This window comes from Trichomycterus rosablanca, chromosome 22 (assembly GCF_030014385.1).
Source record: "Trichomycterus rosablanca isolate fTriRos1 chromosome 22, fTriRos1.hap1, whole genome shotgun sequence".
NCBI classification, from domain to species: Eukaryota; Metazoa; Chordata; class Actinopteri; order Siluriformes; family Trichomycteridae; genus Trichomycterus; species Trichomycterus rosablanca.
This window is the reverse complement of record NC_086009.1, coordinates 5,280,923-5,298,361: the sequence shown is the minus strand read 5'-3', so window position 1 is coordinate 5,298,361 and position 17,439 is coordinate 5,280,923. Positions and strand designations below refer to the sequence as shown.

The following is a 17,439-nucleotide window of genomic DNA, read 5'->3' as shown; positions in this document are numbered from 1 at the left end:
AACAGAACTAAATTGAAGCACTGATTTTTATATGCTTGTTTATGCCTGTATATTTCATAGTAGATATAAATAATAACAAAACCAAAAAGGGGGGAACTGCCACCTCATTCCACTCTGTCATGCAGTCCAGCTTTAATATCATGTATGTTTATTTATATTTTGTATTTAGGTACTCTTTGTAGCTGCATATACGTTTTATTAATCATTTCGACATTTTAATGTGCCCTGGGAGCATTTTGTAGAGAGAACATACAAAATGCTCTGAGAGCAGAATATAGAAAGAACATTTGAAATGCCCGAATGTGCCCTGGGAGCACCCCAGACCGAAGGTGCCCTGGGAGCACCCCAGCCCGAAGTTGCCCTGGGAGCACCCCAGCCCGAATGTGCCCTGGGAGCACCCCAGCCCTAATGTGCCCTGGGAGCACCCCAGCCCGAATGTGCCCTGGGAGCACCCCAGCCCGAATGTGCCCTGGGAGCACCCCAGCCCGAATGTGCCCTGGGAGCACCCCAGCCCTAATGTGCCCTGGGAGCACCCCAGCCCGAATGTGCCCTGGGAGCACCCCAGCCCGAAGGCGCCCTGGGAGCACCCCAGCCCTAATGTGCCCTGGGAGCACCCCAGCCCGAAGGTGCCCTGGGAGCACCCCAGCCCTAATGTGCCCTGGGAGCACCCCAGCCCTAATGTGCCCTGAGAGCACCCCAGCCCGAAGGTGCCCTGGGAGCACCCCAGCCCGAAGGTGCCCTGGGAGCACCCCAGCCCGAAGGTGCCCTGGGAGCACCCCAGCCCGAAGGTGCCCTGGGAGCACCCCAGCCCGAAGGTGCCCTGGGAGCACCCCAGCCCTAATGTGCCCTGAGAGCACCCCAGCCCGAATGTGCCCTGGGAGCACCCCAGCCCGAAGGTGCCCTGGGAGCACCCCAGCCCGAAGGTGCCCTGGGAGCACCCCAGCCCTAATGTGTCTCTTTTATTTTATTTGTTATGCTATTGGAACAAGGTTCCTTAAATGATTAGTAATTCCTCTGGCTTTGTTTTTTTCACATTTTTATTTTTTATTGTTGTTGAACATATACTGGTTATTGTTGTGTTAATGTTAGCTGTATAAAAACATCATCACTCCTGTTGTACCTGAACAGACCACAGATTTAAAAGCTCTTGTGCACTATATAGTGCACTATCATCATCTACAGCGATATAGGACGGAGCCTTGGCAACGGCCTCGTGCGATTGGAAGCCGGAAGTTTGGCCTCCACTATTGACACTCAGCACAGAAGTGATGGGCATTTCGGCTCTTCTAGTGAGTCATTTCAATTTCTCGACTCCTTCGGTTCCTAAAACGGCTCTTTTTCACTTAGCAATATAATCTGTTATTGTGTGTTTCTGATTATATCACCTATAACCATATCGCTAATATACGGTGGCCGAGAAGTGCAAAACAAATTTACATTTTAGAAAACAAAATTACAAAAAAACAAAAACAAATTTACAACAAAAGCAAAAACAAATTTACAAGTGCTCGGGTACCCAGTGTTTGTAAATTTGTTTTGGCATATGTAAAAGTGTTTCAGCACTTGTAAATTTATTTTCGGCATATGTAATTTTGTTTTCTAAAATGTATATTTGTTTTGCACTTCCCGGCCGCACATATTTGACGGAAAAGGCAGGGACAATAAACCGGAAGTGCGTGTTGCTTACCTGCTGTCAATCAAACTGTTTCTCAGCGATAAAGTGAACGGAGTTTGTGATGGTGACGATAAACAAGGTTTTGTCTAGTTTGTGGAAATCATTTTATCCAGTTGACCCGCTATTGTTTTTCTTGTGGAAAGTTTTGTGCAGATGTTTAGACGTGGCGTGTGCATCTCTATTTACCGTCCGCTCTTCTAAACATCTAAGGAATTCCCACAAGAACAACAAAAGCGAAATAATGAAAATAATTAACACAAAATGGACAAAACATTGTTTATTAGGGACGGAACATTTGATACCGAGGCTTTAAAGCTTGTTTAACTTTTGTAACACTGGACTCAGTGTATCGGAGCTTATATTAAAGCAGCAGCATGTGCGGGACTGATGAAGCTTTGTGCTGAGTTTTATCTCACTCACTATATAAGAGACAATCAAACCAGGGTTACCCACCGTCCTGTAACATACACAATCCTTCTTCATCTGGAGACTAAACGCCGCGTTCAGTATTGAACTGATACAGGACGCTTTGTTCCGTATTTTTATCAGTGGGAGACTGAGGGAATTATATTAAGTAGTGTTCACTTTTATTCTTAGTAACGGTGTGTGTGCGCTGGTTATAGCAGCAGGGGGGGACCTTACACAGTCATGAGAACAAAGGTTTTATTTATGGTGTTTAAAATTTATTATTTTCATTCTTTATAATAAGTCAGAACCATATTTTAGGCAAAACAACGCACTCCGCCCACTGTGCTACTCATACAGCGGTGTATTAAACAGGTTATGTCACGTTACTAAGAATAAAAGTGAAATGTGCGGCCGGGAAGTGCAAAACAAATATACATTTTAGAAAACAAAATTACATATGCCGAAAATAAATTTACAAGTGCTGAAACACTTTTACATATGCCAAAACATATTTACAAACACTGGGTACCCGAGCACTTGTAAATTTGTTTTTGCTTTTGTTGTAAATTTGTTTTTGTTTTTTTGTAATTTTGTTTTCTGAAATGTAAATTTGTTTTGCACTTCTCGGCCACCGTACTAATAATATAAATATTTATAAATTAAAAATCTAATACGGTTAAATGTACACCAGGATTAAATGTACACCATGAGATCTGATTCTCTCATAATGGATTTTTTTAACATAAGTGTTTAATTTAAATGTTAAGTTTTGTAATATTTTGAAAATCTTTATTGAATGCACTTTATTTTCAGGATTAAATTTGCTGTCTCACTAGTATTTTACGTAATTACAGAAAAAAAAACATAGTGAGTGAAGACAAGAACTAAAATCCCTGACCCTGGTCCTCAGAACTCATGTTGACACCCCACCAGCTGTGCCACACACACACACACACACACACACACACACGCTCACAAACGCGAACATGGACAGACTACCTTGCTATATTGCAACGAGGAAACACCTTCACTTATTGTACTTTACCTTGTAACCACTCATGCCAAATTCCTAACCTATGCTCCTGGAAAAAAAATTTATGGTACAGCGGTAGCATATTGGGTAGAGCTTTGGGCTATTAACTGAAAGGTTGAAAGTTTGAATCCCAGCTCTGCCATGCAGCCACTGTTGGGCCCTTGAGCAATGTTCTCTGCTCCTGGGGCGCCGTACAATAGCGTTCAAGGGCCCAACAGTGACAACCAGGCAGTGATAGGGGCTTAAACCAGTGACCTTTCGATTTTTAATCTGGTAACCTAACTGCCAGGCTACAACAAAAACAAAAGTGTTCCCCTCACTGCATGTATTTATTATGCCTGTGATATGAGACAGGTCTGCGGTCTGACCCCAGCTTCCAAACAAGCTGGGATATGCTGGGAAATTTTGTTGTGACATCTGTTTATGTATATATGACAAATAAAGGCATTCTATTCTATTTGTTCTATTAAAAGCGTCCTCTGCACTGGCTTCCTGTAGCTGCACGCATCCAGTTTAAAACTCTGATGCTCGCCTACAAAGCCAAAAATGGACAACCACAAGCTACCTTCGTGGTCGAATCAAACCCCGCTCTGTACCACGCAACCTCTGAGCCTCTTGTCTCGCTCGACTTGATCCTCCACCCAGGACTAGAGGAAGACAAGCATCAAGGCTCTTCTCTGTACTTGCACCCAAATGGTGGAACTCTCTCTCTTGCTATCTTTAAAAAACGATTAAAAACCCACCTTTTTACTAAGCACTTAAGCTGACTTGTACTCACTTACTAACACACTTTTCCATTTAAAAAAAACAAACAAAAAAAACACTTTGGTTCTAACAGGTTTTAGCAGATTTGTACAGAGCCCTTAAGGTGACATCCCCCCCAAAAAAAAATTATTTTTTTATTAAGGCCTTATTTTCTCTTATTAACTCGTGGGAACGAGCTCATTAAGTCGTGGCCACCACATAATAAGGCGTGGGAACGAGATAGTTAAGTCGTGGCCACCACTTAATAAGGCATGGGAACGAGATAAGTCGTGGCCACCACTTAATAAAGCGTGGGAACGAGATAAGTCGTGGCCACCACTTAATAAGGCGTGGGAACGAGATAGTTAAGTCGTGGCCACCACTTAATAAAGCGTGGGAACGATATAAGTCGTGGCCACCACTTAATAAGGCGTGGGAACGAGATAATTAAGTCGTGGCCACCACTTAATAAGGCGTGGGAACGAGATAGTTAAGTCGTGGCCACCACTTAATAAAGCGTGGGAACGAGATAAGTCGTGGCCACCACTTAATAAGGTGTGGGAACGAGATAATTAAGTCGTGGCCACCACTTAGTAAGGTGTGGTAACAAGATCCTTTTATTTTCACAGCTTGCACAAATCCTACAGAATCGGATATATGCTGTAGGGGAATTCATGTACATGGCCATCCAACAAAGGTAAGCCTGGCTTTATATAAGCTAATACTTATACAGTTTCAAAACCTTTTTAAGTCGTGGCCACTATCTCATTCCCACTCCTGGATGTCACCTTAGGGGCTCCGTAGATTTGTGTTCTTGGGACTGTTGTCTACTTAAACTAGAGTAATGAAATGTTTACTATGGAAGCACTTCTGTAAGTCGCTCTGGATAAGAGCGTCTGCTAAATGCCGAAAATGTAAATGTAAAAGGCAATTCACAGCGAGTCGTTTCCCAACGTCGACCAAAAAGAGCCGACTCAAAGAGTCGATTCGTTGTTGAACAACAGCTCACTAGAGCGCAGGAGGAGGAGGGAGGGGGATCAGACTGGGCTCACAGCATCGACGCTCTGTCTGTCAGATTGAGGAGAAAATTATCAAGCAAAATGGGAAATACGGATTCAAAGCTGAAATTTCGGAAAGCGGTAATACAGCTGACTACTAAAACACAGGTTAGTGGGCTTCTGTTTTAAATTTGTAGCGTTGTAAGTGCGCAGAAGGTTCCAGATGGAGACTAAACAGCGGTCAGAAACAGCAGATTGTAACGTTACTGCAACATGAAGGATGAGAGATGCACATAATATACAGGATCTAGTTCTGATTATAAAGCCAAAACAAAACAGACAGTGGTCAATACACGAGTCTGTTTTTATTCTAGATTTTCTTTTGTAATCAAATATTAACATTTCGTTTAATAATCGGCTTGTTGCACCTGTCGTGCCTCAGGATGTTGAGATGTAATCTATAAATAACGTTAATAATAGACAAATTACACAGAGTCAGATTTCTAACATTATCCATCCGTCTAGATTACATGTCGGTTTTAATGTTTACATCAACTCGCACCCAGTTCAGTCTGTTTATTTTGACTTTATACATTTTCTAATCTGAGCGAGTGTGATTTGAGATCTGTGTTTGTGAGTCGATGTAAACTGAATCAAAAATGACATTTATTGTATCTAATAAACATCCAGCTGCTTAGTTGGAGCCTCTAATAACGCGAGATTTTAGCTTCACGCGTGACGTGTTTATCTTGCCTTACTTACAGCCTTGCAAAAGTTTACACACCCCTGGTCACATCCAGTGTTAGTATTAAATATAAAATCCACAGTGAACAGAAATTAGCAGATTTTAATATACAATATTTATTAGCTAAATGTAACATAGTGAAAACATAAAATGTGGCATGTGCAAAGGTTATGGCACATTTAGGGTAATATGTAGAAAATGCTGGATTTTAGTTTGTTCCTTTTGGATTGATAAATACTGGTGTTGAAGGATATTTTACTTCATGGCATGGTCATCTAATTGGGCGGCACAGTGGTAAGGTGGGTAGCACTGTCGCCTCACAGCAAGAAGGTCCTGGGTTTGATTCCCAGGTGGAGCGGTCTGGGTCTGCAAGTGAGGTGAACTGGAGATACGAAGTTGTCCATGACTGTGTTTGACATTCAAAATCTTGTGTATTGAGTAACTACCTGTCCTGTTATGAATGTAACCAAAGTGTGTGAAACATGACGTTAAAATCCTAATAAATTAAAAATAAATGGTCACCTATATCCTTGTTAGTAATGATGATTGATTACAGCTATGTACTTCTAGTAGCTGATATAAATAGAACAAGATTGATTGCACAAGTGTGAAAGTGTATGGGATACTTTTTGACAACTTTTTGGCATCTAATCCTAAAAGAACATTTCTCATGATGGTCTGATTTAATCCCAAAATAAAGTTCTACCATTAATAAAAAGAAAACTACAGGAACATTTGTTACACTGCCCACAGTCAAGTGAGCCTCTACAATACCCATGGTCTTGAACAATTGTTAAAGTATTTGTAAGGCTTTATATGCTGGTCCATGTTTCACTCCCTGTGTTTTTACCTTGCAGCCAGTGGAGGCCACAGATGATGCCTTTTGGGACCAGTTTTGGGCAGACACCGCCACCTCCATACAGGACGTGTTTGCTCTTGTGCCAGCAGCAGAGATCCGAGCAGTGAGGGAGGAATCACCTTCCAATTTGGCAACCCTGTGTTACAAGGTAGGATTCAAAGCTGCACTGGGAGCCAGATGACCACTTTGTTATGGACAAAATGTCTCGATGTAAATTGTGCTGTGAAATAGTGAAGTGAAATCTATGGTTCTGCAGATAATGTTGCATTCCTGGTGGATTGTTTTGCTTTTCATTAATCTGTGGCAGAGATTGTTTGGGTGAACATGATGTGCTTATACCCTGCAGACGCAGGAAAAGGCAGTCAATGTGCTTCCTTTCCTGTCTCCAGCTTTCTGCTTCCTTTTAATGGTTAGCTATCAGTGGCAATAAAAACAGTCCTGTATCAGTGTGTGCAGCTCAGGCTGGGCCAATATGCACTAAATTGCAGCTCTAAGAATTAGATTTTCTTTGTCTATTTGCTGCATTTGGTGAGATTATGAACTTTTTGGAGTGGGTGTAGGTTCAGTTCCTGTGTTTTTTATTTATCCATTTTTCCCAGTTTTACTCCCAATGTAGTCGTACCCAATTACCCTAACACATTTTGTCTCCTCTACTGCTGCTGACATCCACTACAGACAGAGGAGAGCCGTGACTAATACAACACGTGTGCAATAGCCGACAGCTTCTTTACACCTGCACGAGGGGGTTCAGTCTAGTGTATGGAGAGTCATGCACTGATCTCTATTATCCCCTGTCTTTGTGCATGAACCATCAATCAGCCAGTAGAGGTTGTAATTGCAGCAGGTATGAGGAATCCCTTCTACCACTTGACTAGCCAACCACTGTCCCTATAAGCGCCCTAAGATTCGAACTCACGAGTTTAAGATGCCAGCTCTGGTGTGCTAGTGTGTTTTACAGCTGTGCCACCCAAGGCCATTCCTGTGGTTTCTATATTTTTACATAGATAATGTAGTCAGTTCCCAGACATGCAGTACATGTTTGAGAATGATTGTGCCCCTGTGCACAAAGCGAGGTTTGATGGTCCAGGCAGTGGTCTACTCCGAGCTTTGACCCTAATCTTATTGCACACCTTCAGATAAAATGAAATATCGATTTTGAGTCAGGTCTTCTGATCTCAGTGTCATAGAAATACAATTTTCTTTTAAAACACACTTCTAAATATTGGAGAAACCCTTTACTAAAGGAATAGATTATGTTATTGCTCAGAGGGAGATAACGGTGCCCATGGTTTTGGAATTGGATGTCCAACAAGCTAATGGTCAGGTGTCAAAATGCTTCATTGTGTATGTATTTATATGCATTTGTGATTGCCAGGCAGTGGAGAAGTTGGTGCAGGCAGCCGAGTCGGGATGTCCCAGCGAGAGAGAGAAGCAGGTAGTGCTAAACTGTACTCGCATTCTCACTCGAATCCTGCCGTATATTTTTGAGGACCAGGATTGGAGAGGTTTCTTCTGGTCCACTGTTCCTGGGGCAGGCCGAGCTGGGGTAAGCATAACAGCACTTAAAATTCAACTTTATTCAGACCAGAACATTCAGATGCCAGTTTATAACCATTTCCTGCCAGGCGAGCATTCTGGTGGACGTTCTTAAAAGGACAACAATTGCACACTGAGTTGTAAAGGCTCCTAAGTGATGGAATAGAGCTGCGTCTCACACAGAGCCCTAATTCAGGCTTCTCTGTGAGAGTATGAGAAAGAGGTTGGCACAAAGGTATCAGGTCTCAAAGTGGGAGGACTACTCAAAGATTAACTCCAACCTGTACATTCCATAGCCTGTTGTAGCCGAAAAACGATCCAGTATGAGCGGTAATTTTAGAACGATAAGAATGCATCTGACAAGTACAAAAAACAATACAATTCCCCCCCCCTTCCCAATGGCCCTGGATTTACCACTGTGCCACCCAAGCACCCACTAGAATATGGCATACATTCTGTATTCATTCTGCAGTATTTGTTTTATAGATTTCTTGTTAACCACGTTTGTATTTTTTACAAGAGACAGCTCCGTCTTGCCCCAACAGGTGGACGAGATGGACGACGACGATGATGGGGCTCGGCCCCTGGCAGAGTCGCTTCTGCTGGCCATCGCCGACCTGCTTTTCTGTCCGGACTTCACCGTGCAGAGCCACAAGAGAGGAGGTCCCGTAAGTGACCTGTCTGAATCACTATAGCTTTTACAGTGTCACACCTTTATTCTACCCTGCTGTTATGTTTGCCCTCTACATTTGTATTACTGGCTGACAGGGCCAGTTGGTCTGTGGCATGAGGAAGTAGAGTAAGCATTTTCTTTCTTGTACAACTTTGCGAAAAGGAGAAGAAGGGCGTGGATGGTTTGTAGTGGGCGCGGAAGAGGTGTTTGATAGGATAAGCTTGTTCTGAACAAGTGTTTTCAAGCAGGAATTTAGTCTGCACTTTAATCTTCTTTACTTTCCTATTGTGTTTCTGACATGTATGTTATGGCATTTATTGATTATATACTGTATATTTTCACGTTTCATGGTTTACTACCACTTTATCCATCACAGGGTTTCAGCCATCACCCCTCAGACATAGCCAATTATGTTTGCATGTAGATGCCTAACCGACCAATAGCACCACTGGGGGTTCAAACACTGGATCCCAGATCCCAGCAGTTTGTGGGCTAGATTCACATTTACATTTTTGGCATTTAACAGACGCTTTTATCCAAGGCAACTTACATTACTGTGACAGTATATTGTCTAAGCAATCGAGGGTTAAGGGCCTTGCTCAGGGGCCCAACAGTGGCAGCCTGGCAGTGGTGGGGCTTAAACCAGCAATCTTTTGATCACTAGTCCAGTACCTTAACCACTAGGCTACAACTGCCCTGTGAAGACTAGCATATACGTATATGCATATATATGTGTTTTTAAATACATCAAACATATTCATGTAAACAAGGGGGTCTAGAACATGTTTATTATTTAACCAGCAGTTACTGCCAGACCATTGCAATTTAAATGGTGCCATATGATGATAAAAGAGTTAAATTTATAACATTTATTGGAACCTGCATAAGTGATTTTCTGACATAGATTTTGGTTCTTTATTTAAAACCTGAATTTCATAAAAAACTAAATTATAAGTTGTTTTTTCTGTGTAGGACTCAGTTGAGGACATGCAGTCTTTAGACAGCTGCGAGTACATCTGGGAAGCTGGGGTGGGCTTTGCACAGTCCCCTCCACTCAACTACATCCATGATATGAATAGGTAAGCATGTAGTCAAGTGCTTCTATTCCTGGAGGAGTGTGTTTGTTCAGGTTTCTGCTGTAACCTTTTAATCAGTAACCACCATACAAGGCCTGTTCTGAGAGATTTGGATCTCAGGTCTTTCAACAAGCTTATTAGGTAACAATGAATCCATCCCCTCCACATACACACGTTTTTTTTAATTTGAACAGCAAAAGTCACATATAATTTAATGTATTCAATTCTGATGTGGGTCACGTTGATATGTATTAATAAAATTTGAATCCAGTTTGCAATAGTGTAATTAAATCATAATTCAGTTTTCTTTTTGATACTTAAATGGCACAGTAGTGTATTGCTTTAGTCCACCACTCCAGAGATCGAAACACAATTGGCAATGTCACACGATGCTTGGGTGGCGCAGTGGTAAAATTCATTAATACACTAGAGCTGAAATCTCGAACTCGCAAGTTTCAATCTGCCACTAAATTTTAAAAAAGTATATGTTTTTAGACTTAAATAAAGCCATGAACTGTTTCTCACAGTGTTTGGTACATTTGCAGGACAGAGCTATTAAGGTTGCTGCTGACCTGTTTCTCTGAGGCCATGTACCTGCCTCCAGCTTCAGATGGGAACATCCTCAACCCCTGGGTCACCTTTTTTTGCTCTACTGAGAATAGGTAAGGAAGTTGTACATCCATGCACACATTAATGTATTGATGCTTTAATTAAAAAAAGGTATTGGTCCATAATTAATGCTAATGTTATTCTGTTGGATACATTTTAAAGACATGCAGTGACTAGTTGCAACTGATTAAATGTGTCTATAGCTTCCTCTTTGCATTGTTGATTCTCAACTTGCATTTGTAGCTGCAATGATAAACTGGTGTTAGGTGACGAGTTTTTCTATGTGTTTCTGAGCCCATGTGGTTATATTTATTACAGAAGCATTTTGTTTTCTAATGCACTGCCTTGTTAAGGTCCTTCATTCACAACGTCATTGTGTTTTATCTCTACACTCTGTTTAGACATGCTCTGCCTTTGTTTACCTCCTTGATCAACGTGGTGTGCGCGTATGACCCAGTGGGCTACGGCATTCCCTACAACCACCTGCTGTTCTCCGACTACCGGGAGCAGCTGGTAGAGCAGGCAGTCCAGATCCTTATCGTCACTCTGGAGCACGAAAACATTCAGCCTCAGCGCGCTCCCTCCCCCTCCAGCATGGACGAGCAGGATGTAGGAGCACCACCACACCTTCAGCACACATACAAAGCACATGTACCCTATCACACACTGTGTTAAACAAGCCTGAAGGTGTGAAAAAGGCATTGTCCATTGTAATTAATACATTTTACTTACATTTTTGCTGTAATATTAAAGCTAGTAAGGAATTATTTATTCAACATAGTGTGCTGTACATTAAATAATATATTTTATTTATTAGCTTTTTGAATGGAGTGGTTGTCACAGATGGCAGCTTAGTCTACTTCTTAGTCTACTTTACAGCAGTCGTCCAAAGTTCTGTGTTTTGTAGTTTATTAATATTATGTGACAGCCAGGTTCAAAAGCAAGTTGTCCTACAAATACCAAAAAAGGGGATCCAGATAAACAAAAGAGGTGCATTTACCCAGTGATAATACAAATAGAAATATCTTTTTGATATTTTTATACTATTTTATATTTTTTCTGGATTATTTTGTAGTCTGCTGGCCCTCAAAACCTCTTTGTGAACTACCTGTCCAGAATCCACAGGGAGGAGGTATGTAGCATGACAAATCAATGTCCTAAAATATATCCTATCAACATTTGTTCTTGTAAATGAAGGTTTTTAACTTCCTTCCAGGATTATGACTTTGTGCTGAAAGGCCTGGCTCGGCTGCTGACCAACCCGCTCACTCAGACCTACTTGCCCAACTCCACCAAGAAGATCCAGTTCCACCAAGAGCTGCTGGTTCTCTTCTGGAAACTCTGTGATTTCAACAAGGTATTAGAGCAGACTTTTGTGTGTAAAGCGATGGTTCTTTAAATTACTTATACAAATGTTAGGTCTTAAAGTTTTTGTTTTTTGTTTGGTATACTTTACATTAGAGTCTATGTTATATAGCGGCGGTGATGATGGTGGAGCATTAGTTTTGTCTCGTACACCAAAAGATCAGTGAAAGTCTGAATACTTTGCTACTTAAGTAGAGGGGTCTTGTGTTTCTGTTATTCTGTGATTCATATGCTAGCATGTTTTCAGTCCACTTGTCCCCTTAGTGGAAAAAAAAAGGTCACTGCAATGCCACATCAATGCCCACTGATTTGGAATTGGATATCCAACAACTCATGATCAGGTGTCTGCTGACTTGGCCAGTTATTATTTTTGTATTTTTACCATCTTTATAAACCCATGTAATTGTTGGCCGGGATAAAAATTTTACACCATTATATTTGGGGAGCTGTTTTTAAGAGTTAATTTGCTTGTATCTGTGTTTTAGAAATTCCTGTTCTTCGTGCTGAAGAGCAGTGATGTTCTTGATGTCCTGGTACCCATTCTCTACTACCTGAATGATGCCCGGGCTGACCAGTGTAAGTAAGCTAAACGTGTGCTGCTTCAAATGTGTATGTCATTAGCTCAGATCAAACTGATCCTGAGTGTTCCTTGTCTGTAGCCCGTGTTGGTCTCATGCACATTGGGGTGTTCATTTTGCTTCTGCTGAGTGGCGAGAGGAATTTTGGGGTGCGTCTTAACAAACCCTACTCTCTTCGTGTACCTATGGATATTCCAGTTTTCACTGGCACACATGCTGACCTTCTGATTGTGGTAAGGCCAAGTCTGTCCTTCATTTTTGGGGTTGAACAATTTAGATGATTGCTTATATAGTGATATAACAAATATTTGCAAGATGTTTAAAATGATTATCTAAAATAACAAAATAAATGGACTTTTGCCTATTTAACTTCACTAGCAGACAAACTGTTAATAGACTTTCTTTTATTGCCACATATTAACTCAACATATTTAGGTTTTTCACAAGATCATTACAAGTGGACATCAGCGTCTGCAACCACTCTTTGACTGCCTACTCACCATTGTAGTGAATGGTAAGTGTTTTCACATTAACTGTATCTATTTGCAATGATATGTCCATAATGATTCCATGGATTTTTTTACGCATGGCCTCTTTTGCACATGCACATTGACACGGATGTTAACCGGGTCAACGTTAATGTGTTCTAGTACAATTGCTGAGTAAATAGCATGTTGGCTTCTGTAATTGCAGACCCTGTAATGCCACGCTTTCCAGACACTGGGACATAACAGATTAAAAATTGCAAAGCTTCTGTGGTAATATTTATTTATAGAGACTGAAGAATGAAAGTGCTGAGGGTAACTCAGTACTGAGTGTGTAATATTTTTTGAAGAATGGCATTATTTGTCATATATACATATACACGTGTACAGTACAATAAAATTCTTTTTTGCATATCCCAGCTTGTTTGGAAGCTGGAATCAAGAGGGTTAAAGGCCTTGCTCAAGGGCCCAACAGTGGCGGCATGGCAGAGCCCAGATTCAAACTCCTAACCTTTTGATTAATCGCCCAAAGCTCTACCCACTAGGCTGTTTTTTTATATTTATATATATTTTTGAAATATTTTAAGGGAATAATAGATACATCCCTTAAATAATGGGCTGTATTTTATTTGTAACTGGTTCATGTTACACCACAAGCACTAGGTCATTTATCTGTGAAAGTGTTCAGTCAGCATGGTTGAATAATACAAAGCCTGTCATTACTGATTAAGGTAACCTTGTATTTAAACAGGCTTTGAGTGTAAAAGAGGCCTTTGTCTTTATCTAACTGTGTCTTTCACTTGTTTAGTGTCTCCTTACCTGAAGAGCCTGTCCATGGTGGCAGCCAATAAGCTCCTGCATCTTTTGGAGGCCTTCTCCACAAACTGGTTTCTGTTCTCGGCTGCTCAGAACCATCACTTGGTCTTCTTTCTGCTGGAGGCCTTTAACAACATAATCCAGTATCAGTTTGATGGTATGATGCAATGTTGTCAGTGTCTTATGTGTTGGATTAATCTACAATTTGTTTGGATGCAATAAGACGTCATTAAACAACACAGAAAACACTCAGTTAGAAATACTTAATTGGGAATTTGTTGGGAATATTATTATTTGTTGACTACATTGTTGACTCTTTTAAATTTTCAGCATTTAGCAAACGTCTTTATCCAAAGTGACTTACAGTTAAGACTGTATCCATTGCAAGCATATGAGGGTTAAGAGCCTTGCTTAAGGACCCATCAGTGGCAATGTGGCAGATATGGGGCTTGAATCAGTGACCTTCCAGTTCTATAGTCCTGTACCCTAACCGCTGAACTACCACAGTTCCATTTTAGACTGTTATTTTAACCAGTGTTAAGATATAATTAACAATGACAAAAATTAAATGATCGTCTTCATTGTTCATTGTTTGATCTTTCCTTTGTTTTTTTTGATTGAACAACATTCTAATTGTCTATTATGAATCAGGCAACTGCAACCTGGTATACGCTATTATCCGCAAGCGTAACGTCTTCCACCAGCTGGCCAACCTACCCGCTGATTCTGCAACAATTCAAAAGGCACTGCAGAAGAAGAAGAAATCTCCCGATGCCATGTCTCGCACCAACTCCCAGGAGACAGTGTCCATGGAGGGCTCTCGACCCGCTGTACCTGCCGAGCCGGGCACACTGAAGGCCAGCCTTGTGGCCATGCCAGGTAACAACAAGGGATGGACATTTTAGACATGTGATGTTTTTTTTTAATGGGTGTATAATGCACTACATATACTGTAAACATTTGTTACACTGTACTTTCACTACACACGAAGAGAGCATATGTAGTAAATAAAAAGTCATTTGATATCCAGCCCAACTTGAGTATGTGGGTGCCCCTCCTAATTATTCAGTTCAGCTGTTTTAGCCTCACCTATACCTTGCAAATTGGCTGTTCTAAGTAGGGGTCCTAACTCCTGTGATTTGGTGTTGTTATATATTTTCAGGTATTGATAAACTAACAGAGAAGTCCCAAGTATCAGAGGATGGTACCATGGTCTCAGTGCCACAGAGAGAATCACCACGTTCACCGGAACATGGCGGCATAAATGGAGCCAGTGACACAGAGTCCAACTCGGGAAGAGACAACGAGGTGAGAGAAGTGTGTCAGAATGTTTTTAAATACCTGACGCCATGCATGTCAGTAGTAGAAATTGAAAGTGACCTGACGTGGTATTAATAAATGTTTCATGATTAATTAATGTTTTCTGAAGTCAGGCATTGCCATTGCCTCCTTATGTTCTGTTCAGGACGTCTTCTACACAGAGGCAGAAATGGCCAGAAGACGTCTGTCAAGTGCATCATCAGCTGCGACATACTGGACACCGACGCCAGAGTGGGTGCGTAGCTTTTCAATCTGTTGAACTGAATAAAAGGAATATAGATATTCAAACTATGGATTCTGAATACAAACGGAAGCATTTGAGGTTGTATCTTTGTTTGTGCTCCCTAAAATAAAGGAAATAATTTGTCTTGACATCTGCAGAAAAAAGTTTTTTGGTTAATTTTAACACAATATTATTTTTAGATTTAATAAAATGACATTAAATGGTAATTGTTGCATTAGAATAGTATAGAATAACATGGAATGCCTTTATTTGTCATATATACATATACGGGTGTACAGTACAATAAATTTCTTTTTCTGCATATCCCAGCTCGTTTGAAAGCTGGGGTCAGAGCGCAGGGTCAACCATTGTACGGCGATCCTGGAGCTGAGAGAGTTATAGGGCCTTGCTCAAGGGCCCAACAGTGGCTGCATGGCAGAGCTGAGATTCAAACTCTCAACCTTTGGATTGATAGCCCAAAGCTCTTCACATTAGGCTACCACTGTCCCCAAAAATTAGGTTACCACTGTCCCCAATTGCAATTTGCAAAAAACGTCGTACTAATCAGTACTTGGTAACACTTCTTTGGTGGATATCACAGCTTGCACCCTCTTTCATAGCCAGTCAGGAGTCTTTCTGTTTTTTATTATTTACCCGCTGTGTCTTTGAGATTACTTCTAGTTGTGGGATATTACTGTGCCTTCTTTCCTGAACTGTCTTGAATATATGACCACAGATATTTTATAATAAGTGAGAGCTTTAATTTTCTTCTCAGAAGAGTAGTTGTTATAGCTGAAAAGATCACACAGAGGTCACTGTATTTTTTAAATAAGTGTCCAACAAGCTCATTGTCAGGTGTCCGAACACTTTTGAGGTATGATAAAACATGTTAATGTAGCTGTAACACGCTGTCATTAACTGACATTAGCAAAACCTCTTTGGTGCAGGTGCTGACCTGGAAGAGTAAGCTTCCTCTGCAGACCATCATGCGCCTGCTGCAGGTTCTGGTACCCCAGGTGGAAAAGATCTGCATTGATAAGTAAGGAGACACTACAGCATAAAGATGTCAGTAAAACACTCAGTGTTGTAGATCTCTTGATGTTATATGTTTTTGTCATGCAGGGGTTTGACAGATGAGTCTGAAATTCTGAAGTTCCTTCAGCATGGCACGCTAGTGGGGCTGCTACCTGTTCCTCACCCTATCCTAATCCGAAAGTACCAGGCCAACGCTGGCACTGCTATGTGGTTCCGCACATACATGTGGGGCGTTGTGTATCTTCGGTAAGTATTAAACAGCATACAAATCACCTAACATATTGAGACCTCAGGGAAAATGGATTCTACATTATTCTGTCTTTTTTGTAGCAACGTGGACCCGCCAATCTGGTACGACACAGACGTCCGCCTCTTTGAGATCCAGAAGATGTAGAAGCTCTGTGCTTTGAGCTGCCTGTCATTGACTCCAGAAGAGTTGAATGATCCGTCTCAGCTCTTTACCCACAACATGACCACCGCCACCAGTCCGCTCATTCAAAGCTTGTCTGAGTTCATCACAATGCTGTAACTCTGCTCTCCAAGGCTCACTTGATAAAATTAGACTTATGCTTAGACTTCACTGGTTTTAGTCAGTCAGATATTGTGTACCAGCTAGAAATCTGTACTGAGTTTATGTGTGTAGACGGCTGCTGTACAAAAGATAGTGTTTCTATATATAGCTCTGCACTTAGATAAAACCATGCGTGTAATGTCTAGCAGTTTAGACCTCAGACCACTGAGACTCGAGTCTGTTCACTGTGCATTAATGAGTCGTCTAACAACTGGAATATAAATTACCACTGTATATAAACCATATGATCTATTAGTATGATGGTAAGCAAAGCTGAAAGCCTGCTAAATCTGGTTGCTTTTAGTCTGATGGTGAATGGCATTGTGTGACCCTTGGCATATCTGTGACTGTGTTGCCTTGTACGTGCCACTAGTCGGCGGTATAACTTCAGTTGTTTTTTATTTACTCTGTCGGCATGGTATTAGTTGAAATTGTGACTAAATTCAATAATTCAGACAGGGACAGACTTCAGGCCGGTGTGGTTCCCATAGTTCATGGGTATTCAGCTGTAAACTGTTTGCTAAATGCCAATGAGAAATGTTTGTGACCTTATATTACTATTTTTGTCTGCATATCAGATTTGCTAATGAAATGGTGTAATGTATATAATGTGCTCAGTGTTTAAAGTCAGATTTTTGTCTCAATATATAAAATATCTCTACAGATCTCCAAAAGGTCAAAATGTGCTTA

The 17,439-nt window shown here is 41.1% G+C and overlaps 1 protein-coding gene across 2 annotated transcripts; it reads left to right on the top strand.

Annotated features, from left to right (window-relative positions):
• The first annotated feature begins 1,202 nt into the window (after positions 1-1,202).
• hid1a (HID1 domain containing a) lies at positions 1,203-17,431 on the top strand. Of its 2 annotated transcripts, none has more exons than XM_063018589.1 (19): positions 1,203-1,289; positions 6,461-6,610; positions 7,838-8,008; positions 8,544-8,666; positions 9,644-9,750; positions 10,293-10,409; positions 10,758-10,965; positions 11,432-11,488; positions 11,573-11,713; positions 12,207-12,297; positions 12,381-12,532; positions 12,735-12,813; positions 13,593-13,757; positions 14,252-14,479; positions 14,763-14,908; positions 15,066-15,155; positions 16,091-16,182; positions 16,266-16,424; positions 16,509-17,431. In XM_063018589.1, the coding sequence occupies exons 1-19, from the start codon at positions 1,269-1,271 to the stop codon at positions 16,570-16,572; spliced, it is 2,361 nt and encodes a 786-aa protein (XP_062874659.1). In that variant the 5' UTR covers positions 1,203-1,268; the 3' UTR covers positions 16,573-17,431. The 2 variants fall into 2 exon arrangements, with proteins under 2 accessions (XP_062874659.1, XP_062874658.1); XM_063018588.1 differs by lacking the exon at positions 1,203-1,289 and adding an exon at positions 4,880-5,026.
• Positions 17,432-17,439: the final 8 nt, after the last annotated feature.